The 25,231-nt window shown below is 45.7% G+C and overlaps 1 protein-coding gene across 1 annotated transcript; it reads right to left on the reverse strand.

Moving 5' to 3' along the window:
- Window positions 1-24,288, reverse strand: LOC126533608 (arginase, hepatic-like). Its single transcript, XM_050180772.3, has 10 exons — window positions 23,081-24,288; window positions 17,024-17,096; window positions 15,848-15,951; window positions 14,364-14,541; window positions 12,275-12,365; window positions 8,881-8,937; window positions 6,790-6,894; window positions 5,916-5,992; window positions 4,414-4,473; window positions 1-320 (listed from the first exon to the last, which is right to left on the reverse strand). The coding sequence occupies exons 1-10, from the start codon at window positions 23,231-23,233 to the stop codon at window positions 142-144; spliced, it is 1,077 nt and encodes a 358-aa protein (XP_050036729.1). The 5' UTR covers window positions 23,234-24,288; the 3' UTR covers window positions 1-141.
- Between the last annotated feature and the right edge of the window lie 943 nt (window positions 24,289-25,231).

The raw sequence follows: 25,231 nt of genomic DNA on the forward strand, positions 1-25,231 counted from the left end.
TAGTACATATAATATATAAAGCTTTATTTACTCTCTCTGTCGACAGTGTCGCAGGATGCATCTTCACTTTCCTTTATTAATAGTGCTTCCCAACTTGTGTAGCGTAGAAACAGCGGCTCTAAAGTAAGGTTTCGCCGCCAGCTAGGACCCATGTCGCGGTTCGACGATGTTCTTGTCGAGATGAAGGGGCAGGTCTCCGCGTCGCTGGCTGCCGAAGAACGCGTCGACGACCTTCAGGCTACAGTCCAAGGTGTTGTCGGCGTCCTGCTTGCTACCGAGCCGGAGGTTCACTTCGGCCAAGTCCAGAACTCTTAGCTGACCTGCGTGCAGTGAGACGATTGAACGACTCACTGCGTGTGTATGCATACTCCGCACAAACCCATATGTGCAAGCTAGAGCTGACGTCACGTGCGGTTGAGTTCGTGCCGCACAGGCTGTTAACGCGGAAATGAGACAGACAAGGCGCGAAAGAAAGAAGCAGGCACAGGTACGAAATTCGAACTAATGTTTAGTACAGACACTTTGAGTTTGTGCGCACAAGAACCATGAAGAAATGAAAGAGGGAGAAACAAAGAGCAGAAAGAGAGAGAACCAAACCAGTCACACGAAGTGGAAGCACATGCCAAATGTCGAAATTAAAGCGTTCAGTTTTCGCCACCTATATATATATATATATACCATCTGGAAAATCGAGTTCTTCGATAACACGCATTCACAATCACCACTCAGCGTTGGCGCTTCTTAGATTACCTCGATCGTGTAGCAATCTCTTCCACGAAACACAATTCGCTGTTTTAGCAAGCTGTGGGACCACTCGCGCACACAATCCCGATAACGATACGCCAAGGGAACCTTCACATCTCTTCAAGACGTTCCTGCATGCTATGCTCTTTCAGATGTTCTTTTTAGGCATCGCTCGGTTTGCCCGACACAGGCTCTGCCACGGGATAGGGGGATTCGGTACACAGCTCATTTGACGCACGAAACGAACCCGTTTTTGGTGCTTTATACGTATACACTGCGCACTTAACTCGTTTAATTATCGGTGATGTAATCTTGCAAAAGTTTGACCGGTTTACCTGAGGCAGAAATAACGACTTCGGCTCCAACGGTTCCACGCATATTTAGATGACGGGAAGTGCTGTGCCGGTAAGGAATAACCCATCACATTCTTTCGAATCCCGTTTTCTTGATTTTAAGACCCCCCTCATTGTCATAGTGAAACTTTATTGCCCTGTCCAGAACAGCCTCAGCCGCAGCTACGATCATCAGATTGAAGTTCACGTTAGTCGTATGTCTTACTTTTGACAGGAAGCTGTAGCTCGGGGCTGACTCGAATTTCAATATTCAAATAAATATAAAGCGTAAAAAATGCGTTTATTAAACAACCGCTCGACCGTTTTGAATGGAGCTTGTTGCAGTTGAGAGAAAATTGTTTTAGCGACTGTAGGCTGCGCACTTTTGATTTAGGGTCCAGAATTGTTTTTACAAAAGTCCGCAATTCTTAACCAAAAACAGATATCGCAGTTCTGTTAACTGCATCCGTTAGAGAATCTAAAGCGGTCAAATTTTATGCACGAATTTAGGCTTACGTGAATTTGTAACAATGTTTATAAAGAATTTGCGAAATTCCTATTCAAATTGGTGGCCCACTTCAGACAGGTGAGACAGGCGTGTGATACATTAATTTTGCCAGCTTTAGGCGCGGTATTAGGTGCAGTTTACAGAATCGTTATATATTCTTGCAGTGCTGAGTTAGGGTTGCAAACTTCATAGTGCTGTTTTAAAGTTTGAATGAATTCGGGGGTTTTCCGTGCCAAAACCATGATTTGATTATGAGACGCGCTGTGCTGGGGGACTCCGGATTAATTTTGACCATCAGGGGATCTTCAACGTGCACCCAATGCAAGGAACACGGGGTGTTTTGCATTTCGCTTTTAATGTTTTCGCGGTGTTCCGCAGTGTTTATAGAAATATCAACAACATGAAAAAAAAAAGTCTCCTTTAAAAAATGATTTGTCCTTCTCGGGTATTTAAAACTAGGAATCCCCAGTTAAAGCTTCCTATTAACCAGCGCGCGACAAAGGACACCTATGAAGCAGATCACAAGAACGAACGCCAATCCAGCGTTAATTCTGTGCTGTTCATGCAGCGTTCATCGGGGTAGCCTAGTTTTCGTCTTCCACTCTTCTTCCTACACCTTGTCGGTTCAGCGCGGTCTAAAAGTGTTGCACGGCTCGAACGACCGACTACATGTGCACGGTAAAATAAATTGCACCCTTAAAATTTAGTGAGCGTGTAAATCGGTGTATCACTCACAGCTTTACACCCCTTTTGTGTGTAAGAATGTGAGTTATAGACCGATTTACGCCCTTATTTAATCGGGGTGTTAATCGGTCTATAACTCACACCCTTACACCCTTTTCGGGTGTGAGTTAAGTAGTTTAAGCATGTGAGCTTACATACATAATTTCTTTTCTAGGATTCTGGCGCGCTTTTCAGTTGATCCTGTTGGTCTAAAGTGGAATAACTAACACCCTGATATGCGGTAATTCTGAGTCAAATAGGCGTGCAGCTTGAGCAGCAACGCGATGTAATAGCAGGCTGGCAAAACAAAACATATCATGTTCGTTCTTTCGCAACATAGTAAGCGCTTTTGTCAATTTGCGTTCACCCCTCCACAATTCGGACGATGCCTCAAATAGATTGCTAAGCATCCTACACACCTTCTTGATAAAAAAAAAAAGAAGTGGACAACAGCGTCGGCCCTCGGCGCAACTGGTCACTTGCGCTTCCACAGCAAAACCGCACGGCAATTCCTGGCCGAAAATGTCGTATACGCGATGCTCTCGGCATCTACCCGCACGCACTGGAGTACACTGTAAAACTATTTTGCACACTTAAATGTCAATAAGGGTGTAAATTGATTTATAACTCACACCCTTAGACCGAGAAAGAATGTAAGGGTGTGAGTTGTAGGCCGACTTACACGCTTCTTCACTTTTAAGGCTATAAATTGTTTCACAATGTAAAGGTGTGTTTCAGAAAAACTTAAGTTTGGCCTAGTTGGTGTTTACTGCATGTCACATTGACCGCAAATAAAGACGGGGACAACGGAAGAGAACACAAAAACGACACGGGCGATGGAGGCATATCACATAAAAAAAAAGAAAGGCCAAGACTGTGTTAGTGACACTCCCATTAGGTTGTTTCAATTGGAGATAGATATTTTTTATAATTGGTTGCCCCTCTAGGCTGATTAGTGTTCTTGCTTGCTGCGTTCTGCGCATGTTCTATTTGTCTATATATTGCCACAGGTTGCCGTGAATAAACCAGTTACCGCCCGTGTCGTTTCTGTGTTCTCTTCTTTAATTGAGGTCAATATGATTATGAAGGTGTGTTTATCAATCAATTCGTAATCAGTCGTAAGAGTCACCGAGAAGTGGCAATGAAGCGACATGTCTTCTTCAATCGAGGGCTGCGCTGAACTCAACTTATCGCATTTTTACACTGTGAAACAATTTGCACCCTCAAAAGTGAATAAGGGTGTAAGTTGCAGACAGACTATATACCCTTATTCGCTTTTAAAGGTGTAAATTGTCTCACAGCGTAAATACGCGTTTATCAAACGATCCGTCGTCGTTGAGGTCACCAAGAAAAACTACATGGCTTGGATAGACGGCCACTATCCGTAGAAAAAATTTTAGGTTCACGGCCAACAGAAAAACTTCAAACCATCGCTGCGCGTGTATAACATACAATTTTTGGAGCACTCGAAAATATCGCAAAAGTATTAAGTCATACAATAGTCATTGCTCGCACTGTTATTATTAACAGGCGCCCTTAATTACATGTTGTTGGTGTCTTCGTGCTCATGTAGCATTTAGAGTGCAGCATTCAAGTGCCCAACATCTGTGTGAACATCTTGGTTTTGTGAACATTTATGCTGTGTGAACTCATTTGTTGCGTGGGAACATTTCGGGTTTGCGAGTATTTATGCCATGTGAGCTCTTCTGTTGCGCGAACATATATTTATATTGCAGTACTGAGACTTAGTACTTGAACGTTCGTTCATGTGTTTAATAGTCCAGTTTCGTGATTATTGACAACTTTCCCACGATAACTATCATGTAAGAGAAGAGGAGCAGCCGGCGCCACACATCACACCAACCTCTCCTTAAATACATTTAATTAAAAAAGGGGTAATCAAGCGCCACCTCTTGTTCAGTCAAGGGCGCGGTGGTTTGTTTCCCCTCGGAGTCGGTGAAAAAAAATTAGCGTAGAGGCCCTTTTGTTAAAGCGGGCTCAAGTCTCCCAACGACTGCGTATGTGACTCTCTGGGCGAAGTGTGTCTTCCCCCCCCCCCCCAAAAAAAAAGAACAGTCGTACAGCTTTTTGTATATAACGACTTACCCGAGTTGCTGACTTCCTCAGCGATGATTAGTCCTTCTCGAAGAGTGAGACCTCCCATGACTGTGTAAGAAACAATAAAATAAAATTAAAGGAAAGCAGCGTGGTTTGTTTGCTGGCATGTCCAAAGTTCGGGACACCGGGGACCTGGGGACCTTCCCCCACCCCCTGATTAGCGCTACCCGTCTCCTTGCACTCTCTCTCTCTCTCCCCTTCCTTCTCTCGCCGTCTGCAGCCGCTAATTCTGTACGTCAACGAAGAGGTGTTCTGCGAGCAGAATGCTTGCGAACGACACTGGCGCTTCGAATTTATGCGCGAGACAGTCCGCAGAGTGACTGGAACCCGTGCAACAAATTTCCAGTCATAATTCGGAAGCCGTGGTGTTACGACTCCTGCGGAGTTTAGCTCTCCTGAATTCAAGGCTGGTATGCTTGGCATTACACAGCAAACATTGAGGTCTATATTACATATTCGTATAAATTGACCATCACTTCGTGCTTACGACATACGTCTGTTCTGAGTTTTTTGTTTTGTTCTTTACATGCGCAAGAGGTAGCGTAAAACTGTTCTATACTTCCTCAAGGTTTTTGCTACACTCTAAAAAAAGAGTTTGCGCACTTTGGAGATTATCTTTTTCCCATACAACAATCTTCATCTCACTAGTACGCCTTTCCTTCATTTAACGTTGCACGCCCGGTACTTCCAGCTTGCGAACGGCATGCGCATTATCAGTGTGACATAGCATTATCGACAGGCAAGTAGCAAGCGCAGGGTTATCAGGGAAGGAGGCTTAAGTGAGACTTTGACCTTTGTTGTATATGGGCACAAGTTACGCTCCGAATAGTTTTCTTTAGATTGTACGTGCTTTCTACTTCCACGATAGACTCCTGTTGTAATACCGGCACTCCTGACGTACATGACTTGGCACGTTGTGCGCTAGGAATCGAAGTGCACAAAAGCCAAATATTCAGGTTTTTTTTTAAAAACCTGAATATTTGGTGCATGATCCCTCTATGATGCTATACTCTGGATCAGCTCCTGGGTGACTATACCTGAGTCAGCTAGGCGCAATGTGATTGTGCTCAGTGCTGCTTAAAAAAAATTGCGGTGATAGCGGTCTCCGGTGTTCCGTAAACTTGCGACACGTTTATAGAAAAGGATCCCCTCGACTGACACACCATTCGACGTACAAAGGAGCACCTCGCGTGGGAGGGTCTCGTTAGCCAGAACTCCGCAGCCAACGACCTATATATATATATATATATATATATATATATATACCAGGTTCTGCCTCACATGTAGCGGCGTCTCGCGCTATAGGAGCTGACTTCAAATAAAAATTATTCTTCCTTTTTTGTCTCCATCGCTTCGCGTACTATCTCGTAACGCATAACGTAACGCATAACGTAACGCATAACGTAACGCATAACGCAGATAAACACCTTGGATAGCGAATTACAAAGTACGCGCTCGCGTTTTCAGTGAAACAATGTGCAAGCACTCACCGGGCGTCCCCGTGCTCGGCGCCACCAACTTGTCGAGAGAGTCGATGTCGTAGCTGACGTGAAGCGATTTCGTTCCTCTGTGAAAAGGAAAGTATTTAAAAAAAGGTAGTGAACGAGCGAGTGGAACCAACCATTAAATGATGTCCACAATACCACGTGCAGAAACGAACGAGTGTAAGCGGTACTTCGGATTCTTCGTACCAAGGCCGAATGATGGGGGGTAGTAGGTGTGCGCGAATGCAGTAAAACCTCGTTCTAACGAAATAGAAGCGGGCGCCCGAATTACTTTGTTATGTGTATTATTACATGTACTGCAATATGAATCTCTATGGCGATTTCAAGGGGTATTTCACTTCGTTATGTCTGGTTTCTTATAACGCGGTATGACTGTGTTGTAACTGTTGAAAGTGAACGGAATGCAAATCGAATAGTAAGAGAAGCGAATCGAACTTATAACTAAATATCGAATGCTGCTCGAATATAAGTTTCGAATAATGAGCAGCAGCATTTGTCAGTAATTGTAAACGATGTTCACCTCCTCGTATGTGCACAATGTTAGCAAATTTCTATCATTACATCGCACGTTATGAAACGTTGGTTATTTAAAGCGCAAATGTCACATTAGGAATGAATAAAGCAGTTTGTCCGCGTGCTTCACAACGTAAATGATATATATATATATATATATATCGTTATTCGAAAGTTTTGAATACTCACGTACTCCCGTATAGGTGAGTACAAGAAACATATGCGACCATCGTTCTCACTACATTGTCCGAGATCCGTGTACGTAATGTTGTTACTGGGTGCGCCGCCCAATCTCGGAGGCTATGCTTTACATCTTTAGAGAGACAAGAGATGCCACTGTGCTCACGTCGGATTGATCTTGTTGAGTATTCTCTGGACGACGTTTCGGATCCCGTGGCGGTCCACATCGGCCATGTCGTAGACCGTTATGCCGAGTTGGTCGAGGAAGTACCTGCATCATCATGGGCGGCGACAAGACGTCAAGAGGTGTGTATTGTTTGCCATCACTATGCAGTATACAGGGTGATCATTCTTAAGTTTTGCGGAACCTAAAAAAAATATCCTGTCAGATAACGTAATTCTATAGTCCTCCAGCTGGATAATTCAGAGAGGCGGACATATACTCTCACTAGAAATCGGAACACATGTTGAACTAATTAACAGAATTTAACTAATTAACCTTACGGCACATATTGCAATTTACGAATTTTTAGCGGGTGATCTTGCAAGGCGTATCCAATGAGCACGAATTTCTTGAATGACTGCCGTTTGGAGATATGCGCCATCAAACTCGCCGTAAAAAATGTGCTCTTGTTCCACTTACTTCTTTAAAAAAACGCTACTTTATGCATTGAAACAGAAAAGTAAATGAAACGCACATGTATTTCGTCCCACAATTTGGGAAATAGTATGTGAAGACTGGTGTCATCTTCAATTCATTTCAAGTGGGTATACGTCTTGCAACGTCACCGGCTTCAATTTGTAAATTGCAACATGGGCTGCAATGTAATTAGGAAGTTAATTGGATAATTTTTGTTATTTAGTATAATATGTGTTTCGACTTCTCATGCTAGTAATGCTAGCCTCATCGAATAACGCAGCTCAATAACAAGAATTGTGCTATCTGCCACAGGCGATTTTTAAAAATCCCTCCTAAGTTTAAAAAGAAAGATCACCCCGTATGGTGTAACACTCGCGCGACATAATGGTCTTACGTGATGTGACTCATCTACCTGGCTTTTCTTTATCAATGACTGCGAAATATTGTTTGGGGACAACATCGCTTTGAGTTCGCGATCATTATCACGATGCAAAATGATCTTCCGCCATTCTGCCGACCACGTGTTGACCATCTACATTGAGTTCAACGCCCCGCTTTCCTGCGATCCATAAATATGCAGGCTCTGTTTTCGCCGCGTCGCAGCGGCGTGCTCATTTGTTACTGAAGTGCGGTACCTCTTCATCTTGCATGACAAAGGCATATATCTGCAAGGGAACTATTTCTTGAAGCGCGGAGGGACTATAAACAGGCACGTGACGCATTGCATTCTTGGCTTGACACTGGCTAAACAGAAGTATTGCCTCTAACAGTGGGCGATATTGTACGTGCTAAAATGGCTGAGAAGAGCTAAGGCGAACCAAGGGTGTGGATGTGCAGGTAGATGTACTGTATAGTATACAGGGTGTCCCAACTATATCATGCACCAAGATTTAAAAATATGCAAATGCCACGTAGCTGGACAGAACCAAGATAATGTTGTGTGCCGTCGCTTGGAGATACTCAGGTCATTTGCATGGCGCCTAATTACATATAGTTACTCTTGTTTGGTCAACTAACTTCTAAAATATTATAATTAGATGAAAAGTGTCAATGAGAAAATTGTAGAGCAACATGAAGAACTCCAGATAGAGTTTTCTGTTGCTCAATACGTGCTACATAAAAGTGTTTTTCCGAGTGTGAAAGAAGCCCGCGAATACACACAAAGTTGCCGCGCAATTGGCTGCTCGAGGCACCTTGTGTGTATTCGCGGCTTCTTTCGATCTAATTATAATATTTTAGTAGATTAATTATGACTAGTTATGTAATTAGGCGGAATACAAAATATAACCTGAGAATCTCCAAGCGACGGCACGCTGCATTAACCTTGGTTATATATCCAGCTACGTGCCATTTGCATATCTTTAAATCTTGGTGCATGGTATAGTTGGGACACTGTGTATATATGAGGCGTTGCATAAGGAACTAGGGTGCCTCGATACTACACTTCTCCGTACATGAACGGCAAGAGGGGGCGCTGACATCGAGACATCCAATAATGAACCACTAATACATAAGGAACTACTTTGACCAATTAACCCTACTTAACCTTATCACTAACTACTTAGGGTACATATTGCAATCTGAGAATAGTGGACGGTCAGGTGGCGCTTCACTCACCGCTCGTAGTCGTCGACGTCCCTCAGACCTATGAAAGCAAAGTTCTCTTTGTGGACGCTGCACCAAAAAGAAGTGACAGCAAACGCATGTGAACATGCAATTTACGCCGACAGCTACGAAGTCACTGTGCCCTTATTACGGAGGTAGGCTCCGTGTACAGGGAGAAGCTCTCTGGAATTCATAATGCGTCAAATGCCTCCATGCAGAAAGTTCGCACATACGGCGAGTCAGCTGGGCTAATGTATGGATATCCAGGTGCTTTTTTCCCCTTCTTTCTCGTTGGTTTGCACACTCTTATATGAATCGTCGTCTACGTATAGTCGTAATTGCAGCGTCAGGTTTCGTCAACCGATGTGCACTTAAGACACGTCTGAGGCATATCTTCCTCGTATTCACACACGAGACGACGTGTGCTGTGGCCCTCCTGAGATATGGCACGAAAGTCGACGGGCTATGGCTATGCTCTATACAATGGCGTCTAACGTGCTGTATCAGATATGCTTTTACCTGGGATGGCGTAGTTAAGCTGACTTAATCACCTGCGATATCTTATGTTAAACGTATAAAAATTGGACGTGTTATATGTTTCCTTCAGGAATGGACAATACTTTACCTCTGACCGATGGCTTACGCGCCTTTGGTGGTATTATCGCCCCTCTCTTTACGGGAGTCTCTCTCTAGAAAAGCCAGACAGACAGAAATTATATAAGCCAGACCAACAACTCAGTTATGACGTTATGAGTTAGGAGTTATCTCGGTTATGACGTTACTGAACTGTCGGTATAGTGTGTTCTCTTTGTTTGTTTTGTTCGGATCCCAAATTATTAATATTTGCCAACTCGCCCAGCTCTCAGTTATTCTGAAAAGAAAGCGTTTGTACCCGTGTGTCTATTTCTTTGCCTGTATGTTTTAATTCGCGCTGCTATGACCTCAAGAAAGCATGCAGAAAAAAAAAATGGAGGCGGGGCTCGTGACGTGGACGTCACGTGAGTCCTCGGCTCCGAAGTGAGAGAATGCGGGAAAGGCTGTCGTATACGCACACGCGATCAAATGCTCGGCGTATGCGTACGAATCTGGCTGGCTGGATGTATGCTATGAGCGTTCCCTATCAAATGGGGTGGTGGGTTGCGCCGCCAATCTATTGTTCTTGGACTCCCGCCCCTTTTCAGAAGAAAAGCTTTTGGGCGCGTGGAGGAGTGTTGACTGTGCCCAACGTGCCATAAAAGCACTTTCGAACTTTTTAAGTGAGACTGGTTTAGATGATCGCCTATAGAAGCTGTGAGACGTGTAGTCAGTGCGAAATGTGTTTGCGCAAAAACTTTTTGTGGCAAGATTACTTTTTGTATGGACAAGATTACTCTTAGTGTATTGCGTCTCCAGTGCGCATCCGCATATTGGACAACGTGTATATAGTATCTCATTGTACCATATCATAATCATCCGCCACCTACCTTTCCCTGTATTTCCCACTTCCCCATTCCCCAGTGAGGAGTAGCAGGCTAGAGACACGCTCTCCAGGCCGACCTCTCCTCCTTTCTCTCCATTAAAATCTACTCCTCCTCCTCCTTGCCTAATGTACAGCCTATATTTAAAAAGAACACAGACACAAAGAACTCCCAGCATCAAACTTTCTGAAGCAATATTGGGAACCTTGTTTTTGTGCGCCTGCCAGCTAGCTTGCAGGCGTTGGCAACCATGAGTCTAGAGGCGCTAGTCGATGCACTTAGAGAGCGCCTCTGCTGCTGGAAAGCCTCTTCGCACCACTGGCTCAGAACATTTAATTAACGTTATCTCCGTTAATACTAAAGACCCCCCCCCCCACACACACACACGCACGCACGCACGCACGCACGCACGCACGCACGCACGCACACGCACACGCACACACACACACACACACACACACACACAAATTGCGCTAGAGCATTCCTTGGACGGCGCTTCATGGCATCTAGCGCACAACAAAATTTCCGGTGGTTTCAGGTGACGAACTCTATATTGCACCCTTGAATAATATTTCCAAGTGTACCTAACAGATACCCGCTAAAGAAAGACAGCCAAACTCAATCGTCACTTGCAGACAGGTTTGCCTTGTTCGATCGATTTCATTTCAGTTCTATCATGTAAATTTTCATTGCCTGTAAATGTCGTTCGTATCCTTTCACATTCTTTTTATAGTCATTTATTTGTCTTCTATTATGTTGTAGTTATGTTTTAGTTATTATGTTGTACGTTATGTTGCAGCATTGTGTTCTGGTTTTCTTCTTGTATTTATTTTCATGCGTTTATTGTTTACCTTTTATCTATTTTTGTATTCTGATTCACACGTCACGTTTATTCGCGTTTATTTATTAATTTTATTAGAAACCAAATTTGATTTCTCACGCACTGCTTGCTTTCTGAACACAGTGTGCTGCTTGTATTTGTAAATTTTGGCTCAGAGCCCTTACAAGCCTATGTCTATAGGTCCATGCAATTAGCGTTTGCCTGCTTCATGAGCTATGTACAAAGGAACGCGTAACAACAAAAAGAAGTACGAAAGGCGCGGTACACAATCGTTTTCGCATAGCACGCTCATTGGAATGTGGGCGCCGAGGCCAGGATTCGCACCCGCGATTCCATACTCAGCAGCAGAGTAAAAGTAAAGCATCACAATAAAAAAACACGGACGAGACTGAACACCAGTCTAAGTGTTCAGTCTTGTCCGTGTCTTCTTATTGCGTACATTTAATTTTAATTTATTCCATGAAACAAATCGCCCATGAAAAAGTGTTATCAACAACAGAGGATCATGGCCACCGAGCCACCACGGCTATAGTAAGCCGGCTTGTAGTCTCGAAATACAGTTTCAGCATGTCCGGTATTCGCGTATACGCAATGACGTTTGCAGATTACCTGGTTATCGGAGGCGTAAATGTGGGCGGCTGGAGTGGTTACGCGACCTGGTGGCACAGAGCTCCCCAGATAAACACATAGATAGCTGTTATTGCAGTACCCAAGTGTATTCTGCTTCGTTGGAGGTGTAAATTTTCGGCAGCGGTGTAACCATGAGCAGGCTGTCTTTTTATATGTTTTTTTGGACAAGAACACTCACGAAATTAAAAAAAAAAAAACGTGTCTGTGAGGAATTGTGGTTAGACGAAGCGTCACAAGATGTCGTTACCACAGTCCGGTAACCCGGTATTACTCAAACGCCATTGCGCATACCGGTATACCGGACTCCCTAAACATTCTGTAATGAAGCCAAGCTGCTGGTTCACACGATTGGTGTAGCACTACCAGAGCGCTCCTAGGAGCAACCTGTAGAGTATAAGTGGCATAGATGAATTCACCCACGTGTGAACAGCCTGGCTACGTCATTTAACTGCGGGCCGGTGCCTCATTTCTCACTCACCAGGGCTGCAACCACTCGAACCCCTTTGGCTTCACGACGTACGGGGCCATCTCGTGCAACAGGAAAGCGACGGCCATGCCATGGATGTTGCCTGTTACGGGAACAGATAAGCGAACGGAGGATACCGTGTAAACGCGCATTCTGTACAAACTAGAATATATATAGCACTGCAGATGCGATCTCTGAACAATTGTAAGTACCGGAAGTACTGCAGAAGATGCTGAAGCTCATGAAGCAGTGCCAGTGTAAGTGCATAAGTTAGCTTTGAATGAGGGTCCCCAAAAAGGTAACGCGTAGTGTACTTTGTACCTAACGAGTAACCTGTAATCTAGTATTTCCAAATACATGGGGCTAGAAAAAAATACTGGCTTATGAAAGCACAGCTTGCGATTAGCATTCTTGACAGTAATTAATATGTACTTGCCACGAGAAGTGAACAGCTGCATACTTATCAGAATTCACAGCAGTTATGGAGGCATTATAATATTGACACGTGTACTTATGTGTTCTTAACGTCACCACCACGTGACAATATTGTTATGGTAACGATGGCGGAAGGCGGGGAAGGGGGGCAGGGTTAAGGGGGCTAGAGTGACAGTCTTACTGAGAAATCCTCGTTCTCTAGTTTACCGATATCGCCGTCTAGTCAACTCTTATTGATTGAGTGCAGAGCTTGAATCACTTGAGTAGAGATACGCTTAATTCACAAGTTACCATCATTTCGCGCACAGAAATTCCCCAATTGTCAGCGCCGAAAGTGGTGCGCTTCCTTCGGACAGTTGCTTGTGCGAGTGCCTACACATTGCCAGCGCGTTTTTTTTTTTTTTTTAAGTTTAGCGCATCTACTGTGCTCCCTCTGTCTGATGGTGTCTTACTCCTTTTCTCTTTCTCTTCGTTTACCTTTTGTCCTCCCTTTATCCTTTGTCCCGTGGCAAGTGGCAAGCTAGCAAACTGGACATTGCGATCTGATCAACCTCCTTAATTGCCATTCGCTTCGTTCCCCCCTCTCTTCTTACTGACTAACGAGAAGGCTACACCCTTCGGAAACTCCAACATGGCGAAATTTGACAGCGTCCATAGCGCAGCACGCCTCTGCTGGTCCCCTGCAGCCTCTGAGCAAAAGAAAGGAAATAAACTGTAGGAGGGATTAGTAACGTTACGTAGCTGCCCTTGGCAATCCACTTCTCCGTGGAACCGTTCCCTTTGCCTTTTACCTCGAAGAGTCGGCCCAACACGTGACAAGTTAAACGTCTGTGACTCGGCGTACCGGTCGAGGATGTTTTGTTCCCGGTAGTTTTCAATCGTTGCGTGCTCGTTCGGCCGCCATGCCGCGGTTCTGCCCTGCGGAGCGGGACCACTTATTTATAGTTAATAAAGCAGAAAGATATACGTATACAAAAAAGAACAAATAACAACTGGCACCTAGCTAGGCATACAATGTTAGCTATGGCGTTCGTGAGTACAGCTAGGTTGAGCAATGTGAAGAAAAAGGTTCCTAGTTATACAGTGTTAGCTACGACGTTCTTGAATAATTTGCTGATCTGCGATGGTGGTCGTCGAGGCGGGAAGGCGGTTCTACTCATTGGACGTGCGTGGTACAAATGACTGCAAGAAAGCGTTGGATCTGCATAATGGAATGCCGACCTTATGAATTCACGATCTAGTCCGGGCGATACATACGGAGGCGGGGAAATAAGTTTGTTGCGTAACAGCGGGTTACGAAACAACTTATGAAAAAGGCACAGACGGAACATTTTGCGACGTGATGCCAAGTACGGTAAGTTAAGGCTAGACCACGCGCTCTCGCGTGACGATCGCGTGTGTCGGGCCGACTCGTCTGACTTCATTCAACCGCTGGTTGCGCGATGCTCCTTCCCAGTTTATTTCCTTCCTCCTCCGCTCCTCCGCGTAAGGGTCACCTTCGAGCTGTCGTCCCTGGTCGCCCAGAAGTGTCCGAGACGTGGCGTACACGCCAAACGCCCACTGACCCGAAAGCGGCGCTTCGGACAGGCCTGGGACAGACCGGGATCACAAATCGAATACGTCTGCAGAATTCGCGTCGCGCGACGTCCTATATAGACGTACAGACCTGATCCGGAGGAAGCGGGCGTGTTGATGTCGGCGTGCGCGTCCACCCATATGACGGCCAGGTCCGAGTGCGTGGCCAGGGCGTGGCCGTTGACGGTGCCGATGGCCATGGTGTGGTCGCCGCCCAGGTTGAGCGACACGCGGCCCGAGCGGAGTACCTCGGCCACGGAGTCGCAGACCTGCGGTGAGCCGAGTCGATCGACGAATCGCACGTGGTCACTTGAATGGAGACACCGAAGGGTGTCATAGCGTTCATAGGTGTCATAGTTAAACGTCGCGTTATCACGTTGAACACCACATTACTCGAAGGGTGTCATAGCGTTCATAGGCGTCTAAGTTAAACATCGCGTTATCACGTTGAACACCACATTACTGTGGTTGAACAAGCGGAGGATTGCACGGAATGAGTGCGGATGTTTACACGCGTGTGACAAGTGTTACTTTCTTTTAATGCTTTAGCATTAGGAGTGTCGTATAGTGGGGGGAAAAAGTGGATGCGTGTGAATTGTAGGAAGCTGGTGACGTGGTGGAGGTATATAGAGGGGATGGGAGAGCTTGAAAGATCGTGCATGCGTATGTGTACAAATATTGATTCACTCCGATGAAGACTGGGTCACCGGGCGAAACGTTAGTAATATAATAGTATTTTTTGTTGTTGTACAACGTGTCGCAATTTATTTCCTGCTTATTCCTCCGGGTTCAGCACACACTTGTAATTTCTTATATATATATATATATATATATATATATATATATATATATATATATATATATATATATATATATATATATATATATATATATGTGTGTGTGTGTGTGTGTGTGTGTGTGTGTGTGTGTGTGTGTGTGTGTGTGTGTGTGTGTGTGTGTGTGTGTGTGTGTGTGAGAGACATGTGCTGAGTGAGTTACTGAACAACATTTCGCAATGCGTTCAACACGGTTCATATAACACATCCGGGACCTCAAAGAGGTGCAACGTAATGCTAACGCATTTCTGTCGCATTTACTGCTAAATCGCTACTGATACACATTTTTTAATCTACAGAGAATTTGTCAAATTCGCGTATGACAGATGCAATAAATCCGCTCCATTATCTGAAAGAGGTGTACGTTATACAAGGAATCAAGAAGTGTAATTGACCACTTAACAAGAATTCACTGAATAATTTGCATCTAGTTACGTCAGATAGATATTGACACTTACGAATCGGAGCAAGTGAGTTCTCAATGCATGCGCCCACTTAACTAAAAAGGAATTCTGGAGCTGGCACTATTTACCAGTTTCGAGATTCGCGTTTCCAAACTGCGTAACGAAATGCAGCAGTGGTCTAGTTAAATGTGCCCGGTACTGCTTGAGAAGTCTTACTGTTCCCAAAGTACGCTAATCCGAAATAAATGTCGCAAGAATGTAAAACGGGAAAAAGCGTCGGGTTGTTGTTGTTGTTGTGCGTGTTCTTTCTGTTGTTTTTCTTCACCCAAACTTACGTTCTTGCTTGTCCTTCCCACGATGTCCGACTCGATAGCGTTGTGGTCGGTGACATTTGGCTCACCTTCTACTCGAACATCGCCGAAATCCTTGACAAGATAGCCTGCGAGACACAGAGGTTGTGCAGCATAAATGTCCCAACTAGCAACCAGTTAAGCAAGGCTAGAACCGACAGACTAAACAGCGAAAATCATTAAGTATGTACAATACGAGACACTACATAACTATTCTAGGCATGACTATTAAAGAACTGGATATATATATGAATGAGGAGAAAGGAGACGTAGGGCCCGATTTTTATTAGTCATATCATGAAAAGCCAGCACCAAAGGTAGCATAGGGGAAATTACTTGTACTTATTAATTGAAAGAAATAACTGAAGCAGATAAATAGAAGTGCCCCGGAAAGTGAATGGGAAACAGCGCTGCTTCAGCTCAAATGGTAAGAGCATTGCACTCGTATTGCGAAGACGTGGGTTCGTATCCCGCCGGCGGCTAGCCGGTTTTTCCATCCACATTCATTTCCATTAACTTATCATTTCTTTATTTTAATGAATAAGTACAAGTAATTTCCCCTATGCTGTCTTGGTGTCCTCGTTTGCTGGCTTTTTATGATATGACTACTCACATATATGTAGAACCGCGAGAATAGCACGGTGATGGCACGACAACGAGGACCAGTATGACAACAACGTCAAGACGTGGTCGACGACAACAACACGACCATGACGATGGACGGGAACAAGGTTAATGACGATGGCGATCACTGCCTTCGTCGTACAGTTGTCATTGAGCTGATCCCACTCCTACCGTCGTCGTTGTGATGACCGTGGTGCTAAATGTCGTCACCGCCTTAGTCGATCATCGTCGTATACAGTGGTCGCGAGCTAGGTCACAAGTGCAGTTTACTAACTAATACCATGTGTCGGCCCTTCGTGGATATCTTTCGCAACTCAAGGTATAGACGAAGCGGTTGCAGGCACAGCAGCACGAGCAGCTGGAAGCGATCCTGTCCCTACTCCCAGATTGGGCGTCTGGCGCGAAAGTACGGGAAATGAATGAACGACAACTGACCTAAATCTTCCCATTACTGAACGATGCCTTCTGTACCGCGCAACGGCTACGGGTATGACGTAGTACGTATGCGTGTAAGCTGGCCCGAGGGGATGTGCTCACCTAAGCCTCTGAGCTGGTCAAGGAGTCCAGCGTCGCGCAGGAACTTCGGTGCCTCTTCGACTCCAAGCTTCCGCTGTTGATGCGATAAATAAAAGAAAGAAAGAAAGAAAGAAAGAAAGAAAGAAAGAAAGATAGACAGAAAGAAAATTGTTTTAAACATTTGGAGGACGCTTAAGCTTCGCCTCTAAGAGTGGAACGCGATATATTTCAAAGATCCCCAACTACTTGCCACGCTTCCCGGCAACCGCAGCTTTCTTGCGGTTGCGCGGAGCCGAGCGCAATGGTCTTGTTGCAAGGAACCGAGCGAGCCGCGCCGCTCGGAAAAAAAGTGTTTGTGTTTGAGTTTCCGCGTGACAGAATTATGTTTTCTGGTACATTCAAATAAAACTCGAATGCTAACATGTCTGTAGGTTGTGTTTTGGTCGTACTTTACGGTTTCTCTGACGTATTTTACTCTGAGGAATTCAATTCGTTCAATAACGTCCCTGCGCCACGTCGAGGGCCTGCGTGCTTGTAGTTCGGAATTTTTTAGCGCGAAGTGTCTTCGATAACAATAATGGGTCCATTTTTGCAGCGGCATGGTGTCGCGTTAAAAACAAATCAAACGAACGCGTTTGTTGCGCAGTCACAGGGCCCTATTAATTTTCCGAGTGCTGTGTTTGTCTGGTAGGTTCTTTTTGTTGGTGTTGTTGTTTCTAATCCTCGTGCGACGCTTTGTACATGTCGACTTCAATCCGCTTCAAGTTATAACCTGGAAGCAGTTGCGAAAAAGATTCATCCCACATATAAAGTCGGGTGCATGTAGAACTGTACACGGAAGTGGTTTAAACATATTCACGCCTTGAGCTTCCGTTGAAATCAACGCCACTTAGGTCTTATATGGACAATTGTGTCGTCACAGACGAGGAAACGCAACTACCTATGTGCCTTCTCTCTGCCGCCAGGTGACACAAAATAAAAAAAAAATCACAGGGGTCAACCTCGACGGGTACCAAAACGTGTCACGCAGTGTCACAGCGTCGCATCTGTGTTCAGTCTAAGAAGGCGGTTCTTTTGCGAAAAGAAGTGTAAGGGGACAACTTTATTTTACGTGCACGAACATCCTGTTTTGAGCATCTCAATCGTAATCATCATCGTCTTCATCATTATCATCAGCAGCACCCGCTTGTTCTTATGTCCCTGCCTCATTAGCCATAGTATTTGGCTAAAGTAAGAGTTTTCTGTTTGGGTTGTTGACGTACCAGTCGATACGTCAACAAGGGCCGGCTTGAGGAGCAATCGTGTCTCCAAAATTTCCTGGGGCGCTTTCGCACCGGCGACTGACATCGCGCCAGCGACCGCGACTGATAAGACCTTTTTCATCCACGCTGTGGCAGCAGTGCATTCATGACCCCAGAAAACTTCCGGTCATGCATTTCTGACAGTCAAGTTTGCCAAGAAAACGGAAGTATTTTGCGCATAATTTACTGTAGGCACATATTCTTGATGTGTTCAGATATAAAGAAAGTGCGGCATGTGTAGATCTCATGTATGGGGATTTTTTTGCGGCACTGAACAATAAAATTAATTTGTAGAACATTCCAACTTCTTAGTAAAACTTATGCCAGCTGGAGGGTTCTGTAAATTTATAGGCTATTGTAACTTGCGTTGTTCCAGAGGGCTTAACCGGAGGTCTCCTGGGAAGCCCGTTTGTAAGCGTGAAAAGGGTCGTAAGCGGCGACTGCTTTTCACACCGGCAAGCACGACCTGCCCGCCGGCGTGCCAGAACGTCTTGCGGTTGGTTCCTGCTCACGTCTTCTGCTCGTGCCCCTATCGCCACGTAAAAGTAAGCGTCATCGCATGCAGAGACGTCCTGCTTTTGGCGCCGCTGATTGGTTCAGAAAGATTTGCGACTGCAGGCGAGCAGTGAGCGACTGACTTGATACGGTCGCTTTTCGACCAAAGCGACCGTTTGTGACTGTTCTGCGACGCCAGACCATTGCGAGCAACCGGTGTGAAAGAGCCCTCTCAGGAGGATACGACACGGTAACGGCAAGGCGATGAGCGGAAAGTAGGTGACGCCTGAACTGCTCAACGGTGGGTGAACGAAAAAAAAAAAAAGCCTTAGCAGCTGGAACAACTGCTTCTGCGAGGGATCTTGAACAGGGTATTTTGTCTTGGCCCTGGTGAAGACATGTGGGGACGAATTAGCAGAGCATTTCGGACGTAAGTTCTCTTTGCCACCAGCCGGCTGCCATTCGCTCTTACGTATAGTACAATTCTAGCGTGACAACTTTCTTGTTAATACGGGCCGAGACCATTTATCGAAATGTTAGCTCCAGACGGAGGCTTCGCTTGTTTCTAGGGTTGTGCGAATGTTCGAAAGCTTTCGAATATTTTAAAACGCGAACTGTGCGCAATCAAACATAAGATTGAAGCAAAAGTGCGATAATTTTCATCCCCGCGGTCACATACATAGCATAGGAATAAATCTTGAGAATTTAGGTGGTGGAGCAGGCTACGCCGCTCAGGGAGCCAGACTTGACCAGCCTCATAGCGATTATTCGCTATCTCCGAAAAGTCATGTGTATGCGAACGGACTGCTTAGTAGTTGCTAAACATCCATTCCTGCTTCTTTTATTCACTTCATAACGTGCAATGTAATGACAGAAATTCGCTAACGTTGTCGATACTAGGATGTGAAAGTTAATCGCGAAAACAGCTGCTAGTTATTTGAAAACTATTTGAAAAGTATTCGATTCGAGTGGATGCGCCTCTGGTACTGGTCTATTGGTACACGATTCAGACTCAAAAATTACTATTCACGCACCCTTACTTGCTTCGCTCACTGTTGATAAAGTCCCGCATGACTTGAAAGCGAACGACTGATAACTGCTTGAAGAATCTAGTAGACTGCACTGGCATGATTTTGAATCTCGTTTTGCGATTCCAAAACTATGCTTGTTGCCTGCTCATTAACGCCTTAACTGCCGATAACGAGTTAACTCGTCGTGGATTTTTGGCAATTTCTTGCACATGTGTATGTGTTCAGTTTCTTGTAATTTTGACCGGAAAAATAATGTACAATGACTTTCGCCATCTTTTCTTTTGCACTCCTTTGTCACGGCAGTAAACTGGGACACTGAAAAGAAATCATAGATCACCTTATACTGATTTAATATTACTTGAAACTCTGTTTTCGTTAATTTCGCGATAATGGCCGGGTTGATTATAACAAGAGAAAATGAAGGCCACTGTTCTACGCTTGAATTTTGCGCCGTAAGAGCAACGCCGGTAGATGAGTGTTACGTCACCTATTTCAAATAGTTATTTTTTTTTTTTTAGTTCAGCCACCCTGGGCTCAATAAAAGTTTATTTCCTGTTTTTTAAAGGAAAAATTTAATATTCAAGTCAATATTCGCAGCCACATTTTTTTCCCCCGAATATTCGTTTCCAATTCCAATGCTTATAGCAAAAACGATGGACACCCTGCAATCACGTCATCGTCTAACTGCAGAGTTGAAGACAAAGCTGGTGGGATAAGCATGTTTTGACATTATAAGTATAACTGAAGTTCAAAAGACGTGGACAAAACGCGACACTACGGCACGAGGTGAGATAATTAAAAAAAATTGTGGTTAGCCAATTGTTAGCCAAGGTGTCTACGTTTCTTCAGCAGCGATGCACGTTATCAAATCTTCAGACAGTTAGTTTTATACCGTAGTCAGCGTCCGTGGACATTCGATATCACCACCTTCAGAATCCCGCTGCTTAATCCACAGTGTTCCTACAAAGGCTGAGCGTTGGGCTTATTGATGCCGCCTAATCGACATTTCCCAACGCATTATACAAGTACGACATAAAAGGGCACAGAGGGCTGAACTTACGACAGATATTTATTTTTTTTCCCGAACGCAGCTACCTATGCACTTTTCACGAGAAAACTGGAAACAACAAAAACAGGTGAGGCACAAAAATTGTAATCTGCGGAAGACAAACTCCCCACGCGTGTCACTTATTTCGCGATAGGAAATCGCAATCATTCCTTGACAGGGAGAGCGAATTATATATAGCCACACTGACACGCTTGTCCCCAGGTTTCGAAATTTCTTGCGCTCCGATGATTTCTCGTGCGATTTTATCTTTGCATTTCGCGATTGTATGCGCTTGATAGCTGCGCTCGGCAAAGTAAAGTTCGTTTGCAAGTTCAGTCAGTTCAGCGCTCTGTGTATGCTTGTCTGTCGTCCTTGTCTAATTCTCTGCGAAATATCGAGTACTGCTTCTACTCAGGCCTCTATTCGTACGTGTGCTACTTCATACGGCCGGGTTTCTCAAAAAGTTTGTTCCGCAAGCTTTACTGCCGTCAACTTCGGCATGCTCCGTGCTCAATGCCCTCACCCGTGCTCGTTTCCCATCGCATAGGACATCGACTACAAGCTAGCCCACCCAGGATATCATTACAGGGAGCTAGAATATTGACACGTATACATGTTTATCTTTATTGGGTGACCACGTTTCACCGCCTAACAAATGTTATCGCACAGCGCAGGACGCGCCTGCATGTATAGGAAGCTTCTGGAATGTTACCGATGTATCCATCCGCTGTCTGTCACCGAGCCTTGTGTAATCTGATTGCATGCATGCGCCACGCGAATGGTGCATAACTTTGCGGAAGACACGCGGGTACCAGCGATTACTCTGGAACATTCGACCACTGATGTATAAAAGATTTCGACGATCGCCGACTGTGTTCGCCGCTGTCGCCGTTCTTTGAGCGTAGCCTGTTTTCGTAAGCACAGGTTCGCCCAATAAAAGTTAGTTTCGTCTTTCACAGTATTGCTACTGTGTTCTTTATACGTCATTACCACGTGACAATATTCTAGTTCACTGAGCTCTCATTGTGCATGTCACTTCTGTCTTTCTTTTTTCCAAGCAGCTACAATTTGCTAGAACTGCCAGCGCCGGAGTCGACTGACGAGCGTAATGGGCAACCAGCGCCGAAATTTCGCGCGCCACCAGCATGCAGACGCCTAAACACACAGCCTATAGCGAGTGGTGGACACAGTTTTAGCGCATGCCATGATTCTGCATCGGCAGATTCACCGCTCATTTAGAGTCACATGCGTCCAGCTTTTTTATCTGTCTGGCCACCGGCGTGCTAGAACGTGGCAGCTCGTGCCCTCTTACCAACCCTCACAGCCATGTACAGATCTCGGCTGAGTGCATCAAGCTCAGCGAACGTTGATAAAGGCGCGCGCCTGGTATTGTTGAATATGTATCGCCTCCTTCGTAGCCTCCCGGCATGATGGTGCCAGCATATTCTGGTTACACGCTCAAACTGCTGTGGCGCCTCCTGACCATGGCGCTGGTTCCCCCATAAGTGATGTCCAAAACATGGCGTCTATGAAGTGTTTTCGGCTCCGCAAGTGCTTCCGTTGCATGCAGTGAGCAAAAGCACATCCTTCGAGATCTGTTTTCTTGTTATTTAGAGTCAACCATCGCTTCGGTGCGGATTTGGACACCACCGATATTCTAAGACCGCAGGCATCATGTAGTGGTTTTCTGAAGCGATACGTCACTACTAGAAACCGCGTCGTTTCTGTTGCCTTTTAAGTTTGACACGTATCTTTGATTTAAACATCTAAAGACAGTGACGGTGAAGTATGGAGGCCAGAAATAAAACTAAGGAAAAGAGGGAAGAAGTTATCAATATTCTATCTCAATATATCGCTCTCACTGCTTATCGTCGCTTCGAGTAAAACTGCCAAGTACGTTTTCCCCGCCTTTTCGTACGTCACGCTCTCAGCAAGGCTTATGTGTATATCTGTTAGCGAATGTAAGTCGCACGCTACTCTAGTCGAGTGTGTAGCGGCCGTCAGGCCTGACGTGTGAATAACTTCGTCGGTAAGCAAGCTGACACTGTTCTTTATCACATTTGATAGACAGCAGCGCCACGTAGTGGCGCGTTGAAGCAGTTACTGGTCGCCCGGTATAACGTGAGATGAAACGATATGTGGCAACGATCTGCCGCAAGAGATTAGCACATGAACACGCGCAATTTCTGGTTCCTTCTCTTACCTGTCCTTGATGAAGAGGGATTCCCAGGACGCCGATCTCTCGCTGGGCGCCCGTCGAGTACGCCGCGGCTGATGTCCGGTTGCCGATCCTAGCAGCACGAACTGCGCGAGCCGCCGCATCTTTGACTAAGCTACGCGACGCAACCGCTCCCATTGTGTAAAAAAGTGGCTGTTCCGACGCTCTCGCCGGGAAATGCAAGTACGGCGATAAAGACTCGAGCTCGCTAGCTAAGCAACTCTACAAGAGCCCCGAACACGTTCCACCTGGAAAGATACAGTCGACGTCCGTGCGTGCGAGCGTAAGTACAAAAAGGCCGCGTTGTTTCTCGCGGGATCACACGAGACTTGCGCGGCGCGCGTACTGTGTATATATGTGTACGGAAACTCGACGACGCGGCGTTGGCTCGATCACGCGCTTTCGGGCTCCGCTCGAAACGTCAACTTCAGTGTTTGTACGATGCGATGAGCCTTCAAGGTTGGAGCGGGCGATGGATACTCGGTCACTGCATATCGCGCATACGTGGTGCAGCGCAGGTAGTGCTGTCGTGTTCCTCGGTTTTCTTCGACGAAACGGTATCCAAGTGTCGCCGCTCCTTGGATGTCGAGCGCGTCGGATGAGTAAAGAAGCTCAAGCGTCAATGACACGGTAATCCAAGTGCACTGGTGTTCAAACAGAATGAAACTTATCCGCACGTCTTCGGCGAAGGAACACGCTGTATCCCGCGGCGACTGAGAGAACGCAACACAGACAGACTGAACCGTTGTCCTGGCTCTTATAGAGCAATCCGCAACCTTGAGATTAGGGCTGAAGACCTGAAAGCGGGTTTCCTCTTCTGTCGTTTAAATCTTCGCCGTCTCTTGTCGCAGCGGAGGCGCTGCTGCACTTTCGACGATCGGTGGCTTCGTTTCTTCTCTCTTGGAAAAAAACAAACAAAATAATCCCCTGTGACGTGGCCACTGCTGACGAGCTCTCTCGATATCCGGCGCCCCCTTTCCCAAGCGATTAACGCTTAAGTTAAATGCTCAACGCTTAAGTCAGTCGAACCACGACGTGACGCCGAAACACAGCGTCCGCTGAACTTCCCCGTCTGTATACGTCTGTCCAACGTTTCTCCGGACGCCTGTTTTACTGCGACCAGCGGTCGGCGCACATCGTAAAAGCGTCGAGATTCCGCCGACTACTCCCATAAAGGCTCCTCGCTCGGTTACGGAATGAGCTTGGATATCGCGTTTGTTTTCGAGAGATAGAGAGAGAGACAGCGAGAGGCGCACAGCGATGGTCCGACGAGAAGCGGCGAGAGAAGATACGTAAAAACAAAGCGAGATCCTGCAGCTTATCGCGGAACAAGACGACCATCGCGATAGATAGCGCGTTATCTATTGTTCTTCCCCCCCTCCCCCCCGCCCCCTTCATTCTTGCTGACAGCATATGCGTCAGCGTCGCGGAGACAGCTGGAGAGGTGGGCTATAGGACAGACAACGCTTTCTTGTGCAGCCATTATCATTTCAATGTCTCTGATGGAAAGGGTGACACGCGAATGTGCTGCCGTCGCGCGAGGCTTCGTGCAGGCAGCAATGGCATGCTCTTAGATTTAACCTTTGAGTCCTCCACATTGATCAGTTGAGTGAGTTATTGAATAATTTTATGACTGATTAGTTTTTTTTTATTGAATAAGCGAGTGTGACTGAGTGACTGGATGAACGTTGGTGATGAGTGCGACTGAGTGAATGGTTTATTCACCGACTGATTATGTAAGTGTGAGGAGTTGATTGGGTGAGTGGGTGCCTGGCTGAATAATTGACCGATTAGGTTTAACGTCCCAATGTGGCATCTGGAATGTGTTAGGCGTTGTTTACAGGTTTTTTTTCAGAGGAGGTGGGGAGGGAATTGTTGTGACCTTAAGATGGTGATTCATGATGATCACCCGCCGTGGTTGCTCAGTGGCTATGGCGTTGGGCTGCTGAGCACGAGGTCGCGGGATCGAATCCCGGCCACTGCAGCGGCCGCATTTCGATGGAGACGAAATACGAAAACACACGTGTACTTGGATTTAGGTGCACGTTAAAGAACCCCAGGTGGTCAAAATTTCCGGAGTCCTCCACTACGGCGTGCCTCATAATCAGAAAGTGGTTTTGGCACGTAAAAACCCCA

Source organism: Dermacentor andersoni, chromosome 7, assembly GCF_023375885.2.
Source record: "Dermacentor andersoni chromosome 7, qqDerAnde1_hic_scaffold, whole genome shotgun sequence".
NCBI lineage: Eukaryota > Metazoa > Arthropoda > Arachnida > Ixodida > Ixodidae > Dermacentor > Dermacentor andersoni.

Bases quoted from the DNA above. Each gene is read 5' to 3' on its own strand.
- LOC126533608 (XM_050180772.3), bottom strand. From the start codon at position 23,233: ATGGGAGCGGTTGCGTCGCGTAGCTTAGTCAAAGATGCGGCGGCTCGC. The intron at 12,366-14,363 runs GTCTGTACGTCT...TTCCCGTAACAG, and splicing joins GCCCGCTTCCTCCGGATCAG to GCAACATCCATGGCATGGCC. The intron at 4,474-5,915 runs GTGAGTGCTTGC...TTTCTTACACAG, and splicing joins GCCGAGCACGGGGACGCCCG to TCATGGGAGGTCTCACTCTT.